This window comes from Ylistrum balloti, unplaced genomic scaffold (genome assembly GCF_031769215.1).
Source record: "Ylistrum balloti isolate Yb309-2 unplaced genomic scaffold, AGI_CSIRO_Ybal_v1 Utg371104, whole genome shotgun sequence".
Classification (NCBI taxonomy): Eukaryota; Metazoa; Mollusca; class Bivalvia; order Pectinida; family Pectinidae; genus Ylistrum; species Ylistrum balloti.
In genome coordinates, this window is record NW_026782608.1 from 373,491 (window position 1) to 392,092 (window position 18,602).

At 40.9% G+C, this 18,602-nt stretch overlaps 1 protein-coding gene across 1 annotated transcript in view; it reads right to left on the reverse strand.

Annotated features, from left to right (window-relative positions):
* Nucleotides 1-18,602, reverse strand: part of LOC132560708 (integrin beta-3-like) — a 44,428-nt gene that overhangs the window by 15,614 nt on the left and 10,212 nt on the right. Inside the window, exons 2-5 of the mRNA XM_060225380.1 lie at nucleotides 6,053-6,147; nucleotides 4,846-4,868; nucleotides 2,963-3,093; nucleotides 1,071-1,143 (exon numbers count right to left, since the gene is read on the reverse strand). Of these exons, the coding sequence (XP_060081363.1) occupies nucleotides 1,071-1,143; nucleotides 2,963-3,093; nucleotides 4,846-4,868; nucleotides 6,053-6,113 (288 nt within the window). The 5' untranslated portion in view covers nucleotides 6,114-6,147. The remainder of the gene's footprint in view (nucleotides 1-1,070; nucleotides 1,144-2,962; nucleotides 3,094-4,845; nucleotides 4,869-6,052; nucleotides 6,148-18,602) is intronic.

Genomic DNA, 18,602 nt, shown 5'->3' on the forward strand with positions numbered 1-18,602 from the left:
AATGTGGTGTGGAAATATGGTATGGGAAAGTGTATGTGTGGAAATGTGGTGTGGAAATGTGGTGTGGGAATATGGTATGGGAATATGGAAAGGAAAGGTAGAGTGAAAATGTGGTGTGGAAATATGGTATGGGAAGGTAGTGTGGAAATGTGGTGTGGAAATATGGTATGGGAAGGTAGTGTGGAAATGTGGTGTGGAAATGTGGTGTGGAAATGTGGTGTGGGAATGTGGTATGGGAAGGTAGTGTGGAAATGTGGTGTGGAAATGTGGTGTGGAAATATGGTATGGGAAGGTAGTGTGGAAATGTGGTGTGGAAATATGGTATGGGAAGGTAGTGTGGAAATGTGGTGTGGAAATGTGGCGTGGGAATATGGTATGGGAAGGTAGTGTGGAAATGTGGTGTGGAAATATGGTATGGGAAGGTAGTGTGGAAATGTGGTGTGGGAATATGGTATGGGAATATGGTATGGGAAGGTAGTGTGGAAATGTGGTGTGGGAATGTGGTGTGGGAATATGGTATGGGAAGGTAGTGTGGAAATGTGGTGTGAAAATATGCTATGGGAAGGTAGTGTGGAAATGTGGTGTGGGAATGTGGTGTGGGAATATGGTATGGGAATATGGTATGGGAAGGTAGTGTGGAAATGTGGTGTGGGAATGTGGTGTGGGAATATGGTATGGGAAGGTAGTGTGGAAATGTGGTGTGGAAATATGGTGTGGAAATATGGTATGGGAAGGTAGTGTGGAAATGTGGTGTGGGAATGTGGTGTGGGATAATAGTATTGGAATATGGTATGTGGGAATGTGGTATGGGAAGGTAGTGTGGAAATGTGGTGAGGAAATGTGGTTTGGGGGTATGGTATGAGAATATGGTATGGGAAGGTAGTGTGGAAATGTAGTGTGGAAATGCGGTGTGGGAATGTGGTGTTAGAATGTGGTATGGGAATATGGTTTGAGAATAAGGGGGTGGGGGAAATGGTGGAATAGGGGGTGGAGAATAAGAGAGAATAGGGAATGGAAATATGGGGAATGGGTATAGGGAGAGGGAAAGAAAAGGTATGATAGCGACTTACCGACCGTCGCCTGTTACACTGACACTGACCACCCACGCACTGACCACGCCCGGAACACACCTTTTCTACCGTCCTGTAACAAAAACAAGAGTAAGCTTGATCTCTTGGAATAATGGTCTTGGTTTGTAAGACCGCCAACAAAAGAAAAACAATCAGACAAAACAGCCATCTTAATCTGATGTTGATAACATTATTTTATCAAAACACTACAATAAGTGGCCATACTCAGCGTGGGGCATTCGAATCTGGTCCACCTCATGTTGAGGTAGTCAATTTTCCATAATATGTATTTTAGCGGAAGCCATTATCTGCTAGATGACAACCGCAGTTTAAACTTCTGATATTCTCAGTAATGGCAGTCACACGGCCTGTCAGCTGATTCCGTTAACACATATCCACCTAGCCTGACCACATGCGCTGTAATTGGATTTCGAGAACTTTAAGATGTTTTTTTAACATGTGAACCTGGTTTTAAACATCAGATATGATTTAGACCGGCAGCTGGGCACGTGTGATTCAGAATAGTTGGGTCGAGATGAGAACGATTGTTTTTCTGTATAAACTATTTCATGTTTCTGCAATAGCTGCACTTTCTGACAGGAAGTGAATATATTTTAAGAAGAAAAAAGAAAACGATAACGAAATGTCACGTCCTGCTTAGTATCATTTTCTGTAAACATTTCACTACAAAAACAACCTTCCTTGGCCTATAATTCAATCACAACGTTCCACAGACATTAGGAACACGTGCCTTGGATGATGTCAAGTGCGCGCGATTTGTCAGCTGTAACGATGCACTAATGAGATAAAGGAAACTCGGCTAGAATGACAACATGATCGATAATCAAATATATTGATTGTATTGAAATCGCCTATCCTTTACACGGAGATCACCTCCCTCGTTAATGTAATGTCATGGCCTGCTTTTGAATTGTAATGACATTTTCAACTATATACATTTTAACGACGTCCACCACAGCTCTTACATTGTAATGACATCGCCTGCACGTGCATTGAAATGTCATTTTCACTTATATGTTCATTGTCATGATATCCCCCGTCTTTAAAAAGTACCGACATCGCCAGTTCTATATCGTAACGACTTCGAATGCACATTTATTCTAATGACATTGTTTTCTCTGCACAATGTAACGATATCGTCTTCGCAAATTGTAACAACATCGCCTTCTCCGCACAATGTAGCCACGTCGTCTTCTCCGCACATTGTAACCACATCGCCGTCTGCGCACAATGTCACGACATCGCCTTTTCCGCGCAATGTAACGACATGCTTTCTCTACACAACTTAGGTTCTCAAGTAAAATGGCCGCGGACCACCTTGTAAACCATATGCCAACAATATGGTAGACTGTTATCTGTTGTTACGGCACGCATTTAACAGGGTGGTCTACAATGGGTTTGTCAAATCTACAATGTGTTACTAGTTTTTTCTCTTCTTTCTTTTATATTTCGTTTTTTTTTTATTTCCATCCCTTCTGATTTTGTTTCCATTGTTACGAAAACAACTTAACGAAGGCAAGTTGACTCATAGAAGTTTGGCACGGACACAAGACAGACGGACAACCCATCTCGCGACCATATACACACTAATAGTTAACATAGTACGGTGTCAGTATCAATGTGTCTTTGTTTGATATTGGATATCATACAGACTCCAGCTGCTGAAAGCTTGGTCAGAGTTAACTAGTGGTAGAGGGAAAAATTAATTTTAAAGCAAAATTGTCTCTAACCAAGCCTTGAGCAACTGGGTCAGGCCGGTAGTTTTAAGTTGCACAGCGTATGAATTATTTTTGCCACCGGTACAACAGTTTTCCACTACAGTAAATATATACCTATGTGAGTTACATACATATCTACCGTCTGGTACTTACGCATAAGGATTGATACAAGACAACTCCAAGGATGGGTCGAGTTGACTACAATCGTACCCACTGTACCCAGGGAAGCAGGCACACAGGCCTTTAACCAGCTCGCCTTGGTTAGAACATTGCGATGACCGTCGCTGTAACACAATAAAAATAGTACTTATTAACAGACTTACATTTCATCTATATATTAGCATGATTAGGTTTTCTCTGTCTAGGATTTATAGTCAAAACAAAAGATGTCTCAAAGGATCATCGACAATGTACTTTCTGTCAAAATTCTTCGGTATTTTTGATAATATCGAAGCCACAAACTTGATATTTAGCAGGATTAAAGGAACTTTGATTTGTAGAATCAAACAAATACATCGACCTATATGCAGAAAGGAAGGTTAGCGGGTTGAGGGAATGTTTAAAAATTGACAAAATTTTGGGTAGCATTCCTGTTTTACTGGAATATACTATCAGGTGCCGTCCTTTCGTGAAGTTCAAACTTTTATTCCATATTAAGTTAATTGTGAATCATCTATAGTTAACGTCTGATACATCTCATGAACAGCTATTGACAAATAAATTACCATTTTTCCACTCCTACCTGAAGTTTTCGAAAACTGAGAGTCAACAATTTTGCCAAAAAATGCAGTATGGCACGAGAATACCTGAAATGTCCTTGTCTGAGGTCAGCGCAAACAGTAGCCGTATTCATAAGCAACATCACAAAACACTGCCGACAACAAAATGTTGTAAACAACATAAACAAACGACAATCAGATGAATGCAGTGGCTTGTTTTATTTTTGTTTTCATTTCCATGAGATTGGAAATAATATTTGATGTTAATCTCTCAGGGAACGTTCTCCCGTACACTGTAAAACTGATAAAAGTCGTTTGTGTCTTAATCCTACAGAGTTTGTCTACATCATCGCTAACCAACTGTAACACTTCTGATTCATCACAAATATCAGCATATTATCTTAACGTTTTTCTGAAAATAAAATGAAATCATATTTTTGGACACTTTCCAGATAGTATACGGCGGAGGTGAGGCTGTCTCCTTCAGAACAAGTTTATCTGACAAACCCGTCATGTTCGGGTGAAATGTATGATTTAGGAAGCTAAAACGATACAGTCTAGTGATTATATTTTAAAGACAAAGATCAAAAAGAAGGCAGGCGCGAAAAGGACTATTATTTTTCAAAATTGTGAACATCCAGAAGTTCAAGAATTTCGAACTCCGCTTGAGGTTGGAAATTGGAAAAAAAATCCAACTTAATTTGTATAAAATCTATCAATTAAGCTTTAGGAACACCGGAAGAACCATCACAATTTGTGCTTCAATGACTGTACACCACAAATTACACAGTAGAGCACTCCACCAAGTTCCTCTGTGGATGCATTAGATTCTGGGGCGTTCTTTCGATCAAAATCTCTAAATTAGCAAATGATTTGAATCAAGCGAAATAAAGGAATGAAAATTTGGAAAGGAAATGTTGTTTAAGACAATGAACACTTTATTCTATAGATGTATTGCCAACTATTTATAATGTATCACGATCGACGGCACGAACATTTTGATACCATTTTAAGCAACATTGGCTATATATTAGAGAGACGGGTGAGTCCGGGTAGTATTGAGACTGGTTTACGGTCGTTAATGGGCAAACGTCATCAAACTGGGATATACATATCAACATTACATATTCTAATGACCGTCAATGAATCTTCCGTTGCCTTCGTCGCATTATTTCATCAAAATTGATCGTCACCGACATCCTTACTATGTACTAGAGAGAATGACTTGGACCGGAAATATATAACACCACGATTTCAGACGTTACAAAGGAGGTCACTTAGTTTACTGTTGTTTTTCTAGTGTTTGTAAATACTTACACCAATGCTTTGACTTTTGTAACCTGCAACAAGAAAACATCATCAGTTATCATCGGTAAGGTAAGATAGAAGGCAGATGGCGGGAAGGTGTGGCATCTCAAACCCAGAAACAATGGCCGTAGTTTTATCGCAATATCAGGGGTGTAGGTGGGGAAATAGGCACATGGTTGTTCGTGGTTGGAAAGTTCGGTGAGAGGTAATGGAGGGCGAGGATACCAATGAGGGCAAAATTGGCTACATATTAGAGAGACAGGTTACTCCGGGTAGTCATGTTGACACTACCGGTAGTATATGAGGTTGTGTCCCCCTTCCCCTCATTCTCCCCATCCGTGCTTTACAACAGACAGGTGAATATTTGAGAACGTGTCTCCTTCCCCTCATTCTCCCTCTCCGTCTCTACAACAGACAGGTTAATATTTGGGGAGGTGTCCCCCTTCCTCTCATTCTCCCTCTCCGTGCTCTACAACAGACAGGTAAATGTTTGGGGAGATGTCCCTCTTCCCCTCATTCTGCCTCTCCGTGCTCTACAACAGACAGGTGAATTTGGGGACGTGTCTCCTTCCCCTCATTCTCCCTCTCCGTGCTCTACAAAAGACAGGTGAATATTTGAGGTCGTGTCCCCCTTCACCTCTCTCCCTCTCCGCGCTCTACAATAGACAGTTGAATATTTGAGGACGTGCCCCCTTCACCTCCCTCTCCTTCTCTGCGCTCTTTAACAGAAATATTTGTATGTTTAGGAATCTCACTAAACACCAGACATGTACCTTGTATCTACTGAATTACCAAAAAAGCACGTGGGAAAACAAGATGATTCGGAAAGCCGACATAACCCCGTGCTCTACCTAGTGTGTTAGACCTAGAAGACCACTGATCTGCCTTTCAATGAAAGTCTTCTGTGTGATGAACCAGATTATTACTACACTGTACCATTTGATGTTTAAGTGTACGCCGATACATTGTGTAACTTGACGTAACGTGAGAAATGAAAACAACACAGGAGATAAGGAATTCGCGGAAATCTGCGTCAGAAAAATGTTTTGTAAACACACGTCAATCATGACGACTTAAGGCTTAAAAAAGATATTAACAGCATTACAAACTATTAAACACAAATATTGCATTACCATTTATAAATCTCATGATTTGTTTATTATCTACAGTGTGGTTCTATTCAAGGCCACGAGCATTGAAGGTCACATGCCCTTACCTGACAGAATAGCACAGCACGTGACGAACACGGTCTCTAACGTAACACTGTCCAGCTTCATCGTCACAGGTGTCCAGTTCCTGATTGTTAATTACCTGTAAATAGTAACATACGTGTATACCGAGTGAATTCCTTGACAAGATTCGTTCTGTACGCTGTCTCTCCTCGTATCATCGTCATCGCGTGCTGGGACTGACCACGTGATCTAAGGTTGTCTCGGTCCAGCGATCACTTACATCTAATTTCAAACAAGATATTAATCAGATCGTAATGAATCATCCGGAGCCATTATAGATTTATTAATCAACATAAAACACAAAAGGACATAAAACGGTGCCTGACCAACGGCCTTTCACGGCGCGGCCGCGCGACTTGCGCGTGACCAAATATGTTAACCTGACCGTTATCGCCAATATATTGTTTGAGTAACGCGATCAGCTTTGAAGTTGTGTGAGATACACGTGTAAGGTGACGATGGACTAGATCGAATAACCAACATACCTTTAGAAGGGACATATGGTCAGTACTTACAACATGACATGATTTGTACATCAGCTTTAGCTGTGTAATGTGTAAATCACACGCACTGATAAACAGAACGAAACACAGCTCACTGGACGGACAACAAAATACAATCATTTTAACCTATCCGAACCCGTAGAATCTGTCACACTGACGATATATGATTGTGTGTGGTTCCAACACCTACTCAGCTGGTTGTTGTATGTGAACCACTATAGACACAATCCGCCTGTCAATATCGTGCTTCTGATACCACCTTCATATTAAATATTAATATCCCCTTTATGTCTTGTTAACACAAATTCAATTATGCCCATATAAATATGACCCAAAGTCTTGAATGTAACACACCAGAGTGACCAGTAAGTGACCACTAAGTGACCGGATACTCTGTATGTAATTGTAGTGTTTGGTAGCGGCTAAAACTGTCCGAGTTAATTATACATGGTGGCTTAGTTACAGCTCGACCCATACTAGAAGCATTTTATGAAAATGGAGCATGACGGAAACACTTCATTCATATATAAAATACCAAGTGATCGTCAAGGACATGACCCCTTGACCTTTACAGAATGTGAACGATTGACCTTTTCACATCAATGTTGAATGTATTCCCTGTTCAACTTTCATGCTACATTTCCGAGAATTAAGTATTTACCGATATAATTACCCGCTACACCGCGCATCAACAAATGGCTGGACGGAATGACCGGTTCTCCTCTAATGCACGTGCATTCCTGTTTTATTGGTAGGAAACTGATTCTATCGCAACATCGCGCATTTCCCATTCACCCATTAGACGGTGAAATACCGATGTTTATACTATTTGATTTATATTAACTTTTGTACGATAGATGGGAAAACCATACTATCGACGGGCACCCTAGGGTAAAGGAATTTAGTGTCTGGTCCTTCCTATATCATACACAGCAATCATTCTAGTCTGTCCTTCAGTGCTTGCATTGACATCTGTCACACTGAATGACATACACAACTTCCTGTGACACCTGTCACACTGAATGACTTACATAACTTCCTGTAACTCCTGTCACACTGAATTACATACACAACATCCCGTGACACCTGTCACACTGAATGACATACACAACTTCCTGTGACACCTGTCACACTGAATGACATACACAACTTCCTGTGACACCTGTCACACTGAATGACATACACAACTTCCTGTGACACCTATCACACTGAATGACATACACAACTTCCTGTGACACCTGTCACACTGAATGACATACACAACTTCCTGTGACACCTATCACACTGAATGACATACACAACTTCCTGTGACACCTGTCACACTGAATGACATACACAACTTCCTGTAACACCTGTCACACTGAATGTAGACAGTTTCATGTGATACCTGTCGATAGAATGCGGACTATTTATACAGATTAGATGTGGTGTATGAAATCGCTTTACAAAGGAGATTTACATCAATATACCCGAAGGCGTTAATGTTATTTCAAAATTAATGAGTATTGCAAATATCCAGACAGATCAAGATGTCGACCTTAAATGACCATCAACGAAAACATCAATCTCTTACTGGATGAAAGTCAATTCAGGATATGTCGCGTTTTTTTTTTTTTTTTTTAAATACCGAATTGTAGTAACGATACAACCAGGTATGCTAACGAGCATTGAATCACCGAACTTCATATCGAAGATTAACTAAAATATTTGTAAATATTATCGTTAAGATATTGATAAACCTCCCCGTTGTCTGTCTTTAGCCACCTGCATCTCCCATCAGATGTTAACATCGATCACAAAATCGTGTTCTAGGTAACAAACCATCGAATACGGACGGAGCAGTACTGTTACTATTTAGAAATGGAAAGTTATCCGTAAGCGTATAAACCTCGTTTATCATGCAGTCAAGTGGTCCCTGTTTTATACACGTTGTCCACGCTTTCTGATGCGAGATAGGAAAGGTAGGTACGATGTAAAGGATTTCCTTCGCTGATGTCTTTTTGTTATCGTTGTTGCTGTCTTCAATCCCAGATATACTGTTAAGTGTGTTTGTTAATATGAAATTTCGTTTCGACTGAACGTGAATTTCGTACTACATAATTGCACAATAGCTCCTTAACCAATGATATGACCATTCTCGAGTGTTCGTCGTTTAAATACAACACAATACGTAAAACCATTCAGCAGATAAGTCAATTGTAGAAAGGCTTTCTCCACACAGCAGCAGTCAGGCGAACCGAGTTTTGGGAGGCGACCAAGCTGGGTGAGAAAATTACACATAGGGTGCCTTCATTGCCAGAAGAAATTTGTCAAAAGATAGTGAGAACGATATTAACGCTGTAGCGTTAACACCGCGAGTTGTTGACGGGACTAATATCCGGCTTGTTTAGATTGACGGGCAACGATACCAGTTTTGACGGGTGTGCAGGATACCATTTTTTATTGAGTTGGAAGAGGGGGTAAGGGTCCACAGTGGGCACCTGTACTTGAAGGAGAGACCTAGTTTGCGGAAATGATTGTAAGCGGGGACGGGTGTAATTGAGATGGTTCCATAATGTCAGAAAATTAATGGCCAACAGTAGCTCACTAGTTTGCCGATTATAAAAGCAGACCTTATCAACATAACTGTTGCGATCTATTACTGGAAAACACGAGAAACAGAGACCATAAAAAGTAGAAGTAATGTTATCAAGATTTGAAAACTATAAAAAAAAATGTTTTCTATCTAATATATAGATAGAGAAAGGTCAGAGGCCTGACGTACAAATTAACGTGATTGATACAGTCAAATCTGTTCAGACATGTCTTCTGCCTGTATAACGTCTAGTGGAGTTAAGAAACTAGTCTCCTGTCTGTATAACGTCTAGTGTAGGATTGCCGACGTGTCTTCTGTCTGTGTAACGTCTAGTGTAGGATTGCCGACGTGTCTTCTGTCTGTTTAACGTCTAGTGTAGATAGCCGACGTGTCTTCTGTCTGTGTAACGTCTAGTGTAGATTGCCGACGTGTCTCCTGTCTGTGTAACGTCTAGTGTAGATTTCCGACGTGTCTTCTATCTGTTGTCCTGTATATTGTTTACGCCGGTATGATGTTGTCCTGTGTAATGTTTACGCCGGTATTGTGTTGTCCTGTATATTGTTTACGCCGTTATCATGTTGTCCTGTGTATTGTTTACGCCGGTATTATGTTGTCCTGTGTAATGTTTACGCCGGTATTGTGTTGTCCTGTGTATTGTTTACGCCGGTGTTGTGTTGTCCTGTGTATTGTTTACACCGGTATGATGTTGTCCTGTGTAATGTTTACGCCGGTATTGTGTTGTCCTGTATATTGTTTACGCCGGTATTGTGTTGTCCTGTGTAATGTTTACGCCGGTATTGTGTTGTCCTGTATATTGTTTACGCCGGTATTGTGTTGTCCTGTGTATTGTTTACGCCGGTATTGTGTTGTCCTGTGTAATGTTTACGCCGGTATTGTGTTGTCCTGTATATTGTTTACGCCGGTATTGTGTTGTCCTGTGTATTGTTTACGCCGGTATTGTGTTGTCCTGTGTAATGTTTACGCCGGTATTGTGTTGTCCTGTGTATTGTTTACGCCGGTATTGTGTTGTCCTGTATAATGTTTACGCCGTTATCATGTTGTCCTGTGTATTGTTTACGCCGGTATTGTGTTGTCCTGTGTAATGTTTACGCCGGTATTGTGTTGTCCTGTATATTGTTTACGCCGGTATTGTGTTGTCCTGTGTATTGTTTACACCGGTATTGTGTTGTCCTGTGTATTGTTTACGCCGGTATTGTGTTGTCCTGTATATTGCTTACGCCGGTATTGTGTTGTCCTGTATATTGTTTACGCCGGTATTGTGTTGTCCTGTGTAATGTTTACACCGGTATTGTGTTGTCCTGTGTATTGTTTACGCCGGTATTGTGTTGTCCTGTATATTGCTTACGCCGGTATTGTGTTGTCCTGTATATTGTTTACGCCGGTATTGTGTTGTCCTGTATAATGTTTACGCCGGTATTGTGTTGTCCTGTGTAATGTTTACGCCGGTATTGTGTTGTCCTGTGTATTGTTTACGCCGGTATAATGTTGTCCTGTGTATTGTTTACGCCGGTATTGTGTTGTCCTGTGTATTGTTCAGATATGTATGGTATTACATATCCTATATTGTTTCTGTGTATTGTAGGTAAACACCTTCGCTATCAATCGTTACACCTCTCACCACACTTATTTTCCCGTTAACACAATAATGGCGTAATGTTAGATAATTGCTGTTGACATTATATTACGTACTTGGAGTTAGAGGATGCACTCGTCTACGACGAAGAAACCAAATGTCAACCATCATGTTGTCAACCGTTATATGGGAACAATTAGGCACAGACATTCAGGACTTGGCGCTGAAGGGTAATTCCCTCTAGAACCAATGGTGTTTGGCGTAATAGCATTGAAATTTGCTACAGGTGGGGTTACCCAACGATTTGTAAAATGGCCTCGTCACCCAGAGCTGGTCTAGAGAGATTAACGACACACATCTCTCGTTATAGCTGATGCTTCAACCTTCTCTTTACTCCGCCCGAAACTTTAGTGATGGATGTGACGATCCGCAGGATCAAAGACATTGCAGAAAAATGTTTTATGCTACATTAGAGAGTACCACTAACAAAACGGATGACTGTTTTTATTGTGTCCCAAATTCCGTTACACAGTTCAGCCCAGCTTTTCATCTGTTGGTATTACTCGAGTGCGCTAACACATGGTGGATACACAGAGACGGTCTGTTCAAGTCTTCAAAGTTGTGCGGTACAGGATTGTGGCTTTGTGTGATGGAAACGTTTGACCAAATAGACGTACACCCAGTAATTGGCCGACATTGCATATCTGTCTCATCCATCACTATCTATTGATGTTGTAATTGGCACAAACTCTCAGAAGTAAGACAGCCCTCAAACAGAATCATCCTTCCTCATCAGTGCCTCAGAAAAGCACCACATCCTCACTCACACAATATTATCCCTCTATATTCTCCCAGGGGTCAACGTCGTCGTCCCTATTTCCTCACATACACAATCAACACGTCATCCTCTCTTGTCACTCAGAATAATAATAGCATCATTATACAGAATCATCATACCATTTCCCTCGTCATTATACAGAATCATCACACCCTCTCCCTCGTCATTATACAGAATCATCATACCATCTCCCTCGTCATTATACAGAATCATCATACCATCTCCCTCGTCATTATACAGAATCATCATACCATCTCCCTCATCCTTATACAGAATCATCATACCGTCTCCCTCGTCATTATACAGAATCATCACACCCTCTCCCTCGTCATTACACAGAATCATCATACCATTTCCCTCGTCATTATACAGAATCATCATACCATCTCCCTCGTCATTATACAGAATCATCATACCATCTCCCTCGTCATTATACAAAATCATCATACCATCTCCCGTCATTATACAGAATCATCATACCATCTCCCTCGTCATTATACAGAATCATCATACCATCTCCCTCGTCCCACAAAAATCCTCACACCAACCCGTCGTCCCACAAAAATCATTATACCATCTCCCTCGTCCTACAAAAATCATCACACAATCTCTATCGTTCCACAAAAATCGTCACACCACCCACTCGTCCCACAAAAATCCTCACACCACTCTCTCGTTCCACAAAAATCGTCACACCACCCACTCGTCCCACAAAAAATCATCACACCACCCCTATCGTTCCTCACACAAAATTATAACGCCATTTTTCTCGTTCTCACATAGAATCACTAGACCACCCCTCTTGCCCCCTACATACAAACAATGCTCCCATGCCCTCTCCTCTGTCACAACCATTATCATATCTTTACCTGTCTCTGTCACCGATCTCATAGGACAGTGTCGCTCTCCACTACCTATCAGAGATCTTACTAAATTTCTTTTTCAATCACCAATACCGATATCAGACATGACAAGGACATCTATACGCGTTATGGTCGACGCTATTCATCTTCTGTTCGTATAATTTTGACTTCCCATGTTGACCTAGACCTTCTCAGTATAATTATTTTCGTTTTTTTCTGTGTATAACATGCTTGAAATTTGATCAAAGAGGTTGTCTACTGTGATGGATGGACCAATAGATACTGATTCAGCTGACGGATGACCCTCTGATGACAGTTCCTTTGAAACAAGGCGTACAATGTTTAACCAATTGTTTTCTTTGGAAACGACGACAAACATTATTTGTATATTTCCTTCTGTAAACATGAACAGACACCGACAGATGATTAACTCAACAGAAAGGAAAGTTGCCTCTAACCTCGGTTTGTTCTCAGGAAAAATAGGCGGTCAATTTATCAGAGCAATTGTCGACACCTACAAAAAACTCGCATTATTGTCAGTTTGGTAAAGCCGCCACTGTTGGTATAGTGGTATCACAATATACAGATGATACAGTGAGGGTATCACAACCGACTGATGATATAGTGAGGGTATCACAATCGACTGATGATACAGTGAGGGTATCACAACCGACTGATGATATAGTGAGGGTATCACAATAGACTGACGATACAGTGAGGGTAACACAACAGACTGATGATAAAGTGAGGGTAACACAACAGACTGATGATACAGTGAGGGTATCACAACCGACTGGTGATATAGTGAGGGTATCACAATCGACTAATGATATAGTGAGGGTATCACAACCGACTGATGATATAGTGAGGGTATCACAATCGACTGATGATATAGTGAGGGTATCACAACCGACTGATGATATAGTGAGGGTATCACAACCGACTGATGATATAGTGAGGGTATTACAACAGACTGACGATACAGTGAGGGTAACACAACAGACTGATATAGTGAGGGTAACACAACATACTGATGATATAGTGAGGGTATCACAACAGACTGATGATATAGTGAGGGTATCACAACAGACTGGTGATACAGTGAGGGTATTACAACAGACTGATGATATAGTGAGGGTATTACAACAGACTGATGATATAGTGAGGGTATTACAACAGACTGACGATACAGTGAGGGTAACACAACAGACTGATATAGTGAGGGTAACATAACATACTGATGATATAGTGAGGGTATCACAATCGACTGATGATATAGTGAGGGTATCACAACCGACTGATGATATAGTGAGGGTATTACAACAGACTGACGATACAGTGAGGGTAACACAACAGACTGATATAGTGAGGGTATCACAACCGACTGATGATATAGTGAGGGTATCACAATCGACTGATGATATAGTGAGGGTATCACAATCGACTGATGATATAGTGAGGGTATTACAACAGACTGATGATATAGTGAGGGTATTACAACAGACTGACGATACAGTGAGGGTAACACAACAGACTGATATAGTGAGGGTATCACAACCGACTGATGATATAGTGAGGGTATCACAACTGATGATATAGTGAGGGTATCACAACAGACTGATGATACAACAGACTGATGATACAGTGAGGGTAACACAACAGACTGATATAGTGAGGGTAACACAACATACTGATGATATAGTGAGGGTATCACAACAGACTGATGATATAGTGAGGGTAATACAACAGACTGATATAGTGAGGGTAACACAACATACTGATGATATAGTGAGGGTATTACAACAGACTGACGATACAGTGAGGGTAACACAACAGACTGATGATATAGTGAAGGTATCACAACAGACAGATGATACAGTGAGGGTATCACAACAGACTGATGATATAGCGAGGGTATCACAACAAACTGATGACATAGTGAGGGTATCACAACAGACTGATGATATAGTGAGGGTAACACAACAGACTGATGACATAGTGAGGGTAACACAACAGACTGACGATACATTGAGGGTATCACAACCGACTGATGATATAGTGAGGGTAACACAACCGACTGATGATATAGTGAGGGTATCACAATCGACTGATGATATAGTGAGGGTATTACAACAGACTGACGATACAGTGAGGGTAACACAACAGACTGACGATACATTGAGGGTATCACAACCGACTGATGATATAGTGAGGGTATCACAACAGACTGATGATATAGTGAAGGTATCACAACAGACAGATGATACAGTGAGGGTATCACAACAGACTGATGATATAGCGAGGGTATCACAACAAACTGATGACATAGTGAGGGTATCACAACAGACTGATGATATAGTGAGGGTAACACAACAGACTGATGATATAGTGAGGGACTGATGATATAGTGAGGGTAACACAACAGACTGGTGATACAGTGAGGGTGAGGGTATCACAACAGACTGATGATATAGTGAGGGATACTAGTGAGGGTAACACAACAGACTGATGATATAGTGAGGGTAACACAACAGACTGATATATAGTGATATAGATGATATAGAGGGTAACACAACAGACTGATGATACAGTGAGGGTAACACAACAGACTGATGATATAGTGAGGGTAACACAACAGACTGATGATATAGTGAGGGTAACACAACAGACTGATGATATAGTGAGGGTAACACAACAGACTGATGATACAGTGAGGGTGACTGATGATATAGTGAGGGTAACACAACAGACTGATGACATAGTGAGGGTAACACAACAGACTGATGATATAGTGAGGGTAACACAACAGACTGAGTGATACAGTGAGGGTAACACAACAGACTGTTGATAAAGTGAGGGTAACACAACAGACTGGTGATATAGTGAGGGTAACACAACAGACTGATAAAGTGATAAAGTGAGGGTAAAACAACAGACTGATGATATAGTGAGGGTAACACAACAGACTGGTGATATAGTGAGGGTAACACAACAGACTGGTGATATAGTGAGGGTAACACAACCGACTGATGATATAGTGAGGGTAACACAACAGACTGATGATATAGTGAGGGTAACACAACAGACTGATGACATAGTGAGGGTAACACAACAGACTGACGATACATTGAGGGTATCACAACCGACTGATGATATAGTGAGGGTAACACAACAGACTGACGATACATTGAGGGTATCACAACCGACTGATGATATAGTGAGGGTATCACAACAGACTGATGATATAGTGAGGGTATCACAACAGACTGATGATATAGTGAGGGTAACACAACAGACTCATGATATAGTGAGGGTAATACAACAGACTGGTGATATAGTGAGGGTAATACAACAGACTGGTGATATAGTGAGGGTATCACAACAGACTGGTGATATAGTGAGGGTAACACAACAGACTGATGATATAGTGAGGGTAACACAACTGATGATATAGTGAGGGTAACACAACAGACTGATGATATAGTGAGGGTATTACAACAGACTGATGACATAATGAGGGTAACACAACAGACTGGTGATACAGTGAGGGTAACACAACAGACTGGTGATACAGTGAGGGTAACACAACAGACTGATGATATAGTGAGGGTAACACAACAGACTGATGATATAGTGAGGGTAACACAACAGACTGATGATACAGTGAGGGTAAAACAACAGACTGGTGATATAGTGAGGGTAACACAACAGACTCATGATACAGTGAGGGTAACACAACAGACTGGTGATATAGTGAGGGTAACACAACCGACTGATGATATAGTGAGGGTAAAACAACAGACTGGTGATAAAGTGAGGGTAAAACAACAGACTGATGATATAGTGAGGGTAACACAACAGACTGATGATATAGTGAGGGTAACACAACAGACTGGTGATATAGTGAGGGTAACACAACAGACTGATAATACAGTGAGGGTAATACAACAGACTGGTGATATAGTGAGGGTAATACAACAGACTGACGATACATTGAGGGTATCACAACCGACTGATGATATAGTGAGGGTATCACAACAGACTGATGATATAGTGAAGGTATCACAACATGATATAGTGAGGGTAACACAGGGTAACACAACAGACTGGTGATACAGTGAGGGTATCACAACAGACTGACGATACAGTGAGGGTAATACAACAGACTGGTGATATAATGAGGGTAACACAACAGACTCATGATACTGATGATACAACAGATAGTGAGGGTAATACAACAGACTGGTGATACAGTGAGGGACTGATGATATAGTGATAGTGAGGGTATCACAACAGACACATGATACAGTGAGGGTAACACAACAGACTGGTGATATAGTGAGGGTATCACAACAGACTGATGATATAGTGAGGGTAACACAACAGACTCATGATATAGTGAGGGTAATACAACAGACTGGTGATATAATGAGGGTATCACAACAGAAAGACGATATAGTGAGGGTATCACAACAGACTGGTGATACAGTGAGGGTAACACAACAGACTGATGATATAGTGAGGGTAACACAACAGACTGACGATACATGAGGGTATCACAACCGAGATGATATAGGGTATCACAACAGACTGATATAGTAAGGGTAACACAACGACTGATACAGTGAGGGTAACACAACAGACTGGTGATACAGTGAGGGTATTACAACAGACTGATGATACAGTGAGGGTATTACAACAGACTGATGATACAGTGAGGGTATCACAACCGACTCATGATATAATGAGGGTAACACAACAGACTGGTGATACAGTGAGGGTAATACAACAGACTGGTGATATAGTGAGGGTAACACAACGTACTGATGATATAGTGAGGTAATACAACAGACTGGTGATACAGTGAGGGTAATACAACAGACTGGTGATATAGTGAGGGTAACACAACCGACTGATGATATAGTGAGGGTATCACAACAGACTGGTGATATAGTGAGGGTAACACAACCGACTGATATAGTAAGGGTAACACAACGTACTGATAATACAGTGAGGGTAATACAACAGACTGGTGATATAGTGAGGGTAATACAACAGACTGGTGATACAGTGAGGGTAATACAACAGACTGGTGATATAGTGAGGGTAACACAACCGACTGATGATATAGTGAGGGTAATACAACAGACTGGTGATACAGTGAGGGTAATACAACAGACTGTGATACAGTGAGGGTAACACAACAGACTGGTGATACAGTGAGGGTAATACAACAGACTGATGATATAGTGAGGGTAACACAACAGACTGGTGATATAGTGAGGGTAACACAACAGACTGGTGATATAGTGAGGGTAACACAACCGACTGATGATATAGTGAGGGTAACACAACAGACTGATGATATAGTGAGGGTAACACAACAGACTGGTGATATAGTGAGGGTAACACAACCGACTGATAATACAGTGAGGGTAATACAACAGACTAGTGATACAGTGAGGGTAATACAACAGACTGATGATATAGTGAGGATAACACAACAGATTGATATAGTGAGGGTAACACAACATACTGATGATATAGTGAGGGTAACACAACAGACTGGTGATACAGTGAGGGTAATACAACAGACTGATGATATAGTGAGGATAACACAACAGACTGGTGATACAGTGAGGGTAATACAACAGACTGGTGATATAGTGAGGGTAATACAACAGACTGGTGATATAGTGAGGGTATCACAACAGACTGGTGATACAGTGAGGGTAATACAACAGACTGGTGATACAGTGAGGGTAATACAACAGACTGATGATATAGTGAGGGTAACACAACCGACTGATGATATAGTGAGGGTATCACAACAGACACATGATACAGTGAGGGTAATACAACAGACTGGTGATATAGTGAGGGTATCACAACAGACTGATGATATAGTGAGGGTAACACAACAGACTCATGATATAGTGAGGGTAATACAACAGACTGGTGATATAATGAGGGTATCATAACAGAAAGACGATATAGTGAGGGTATCACAACAGACTGGTGATACAGTGAGGGTAACACAACAGACTGATGATATAGTGAGGGTAACACAACAGACTGACGATACATTGAGGGTATCACAACCGACTGATGATATAGTGAAGGTATCACAACAGACTGATATAGTAAGGGTAACACAACGT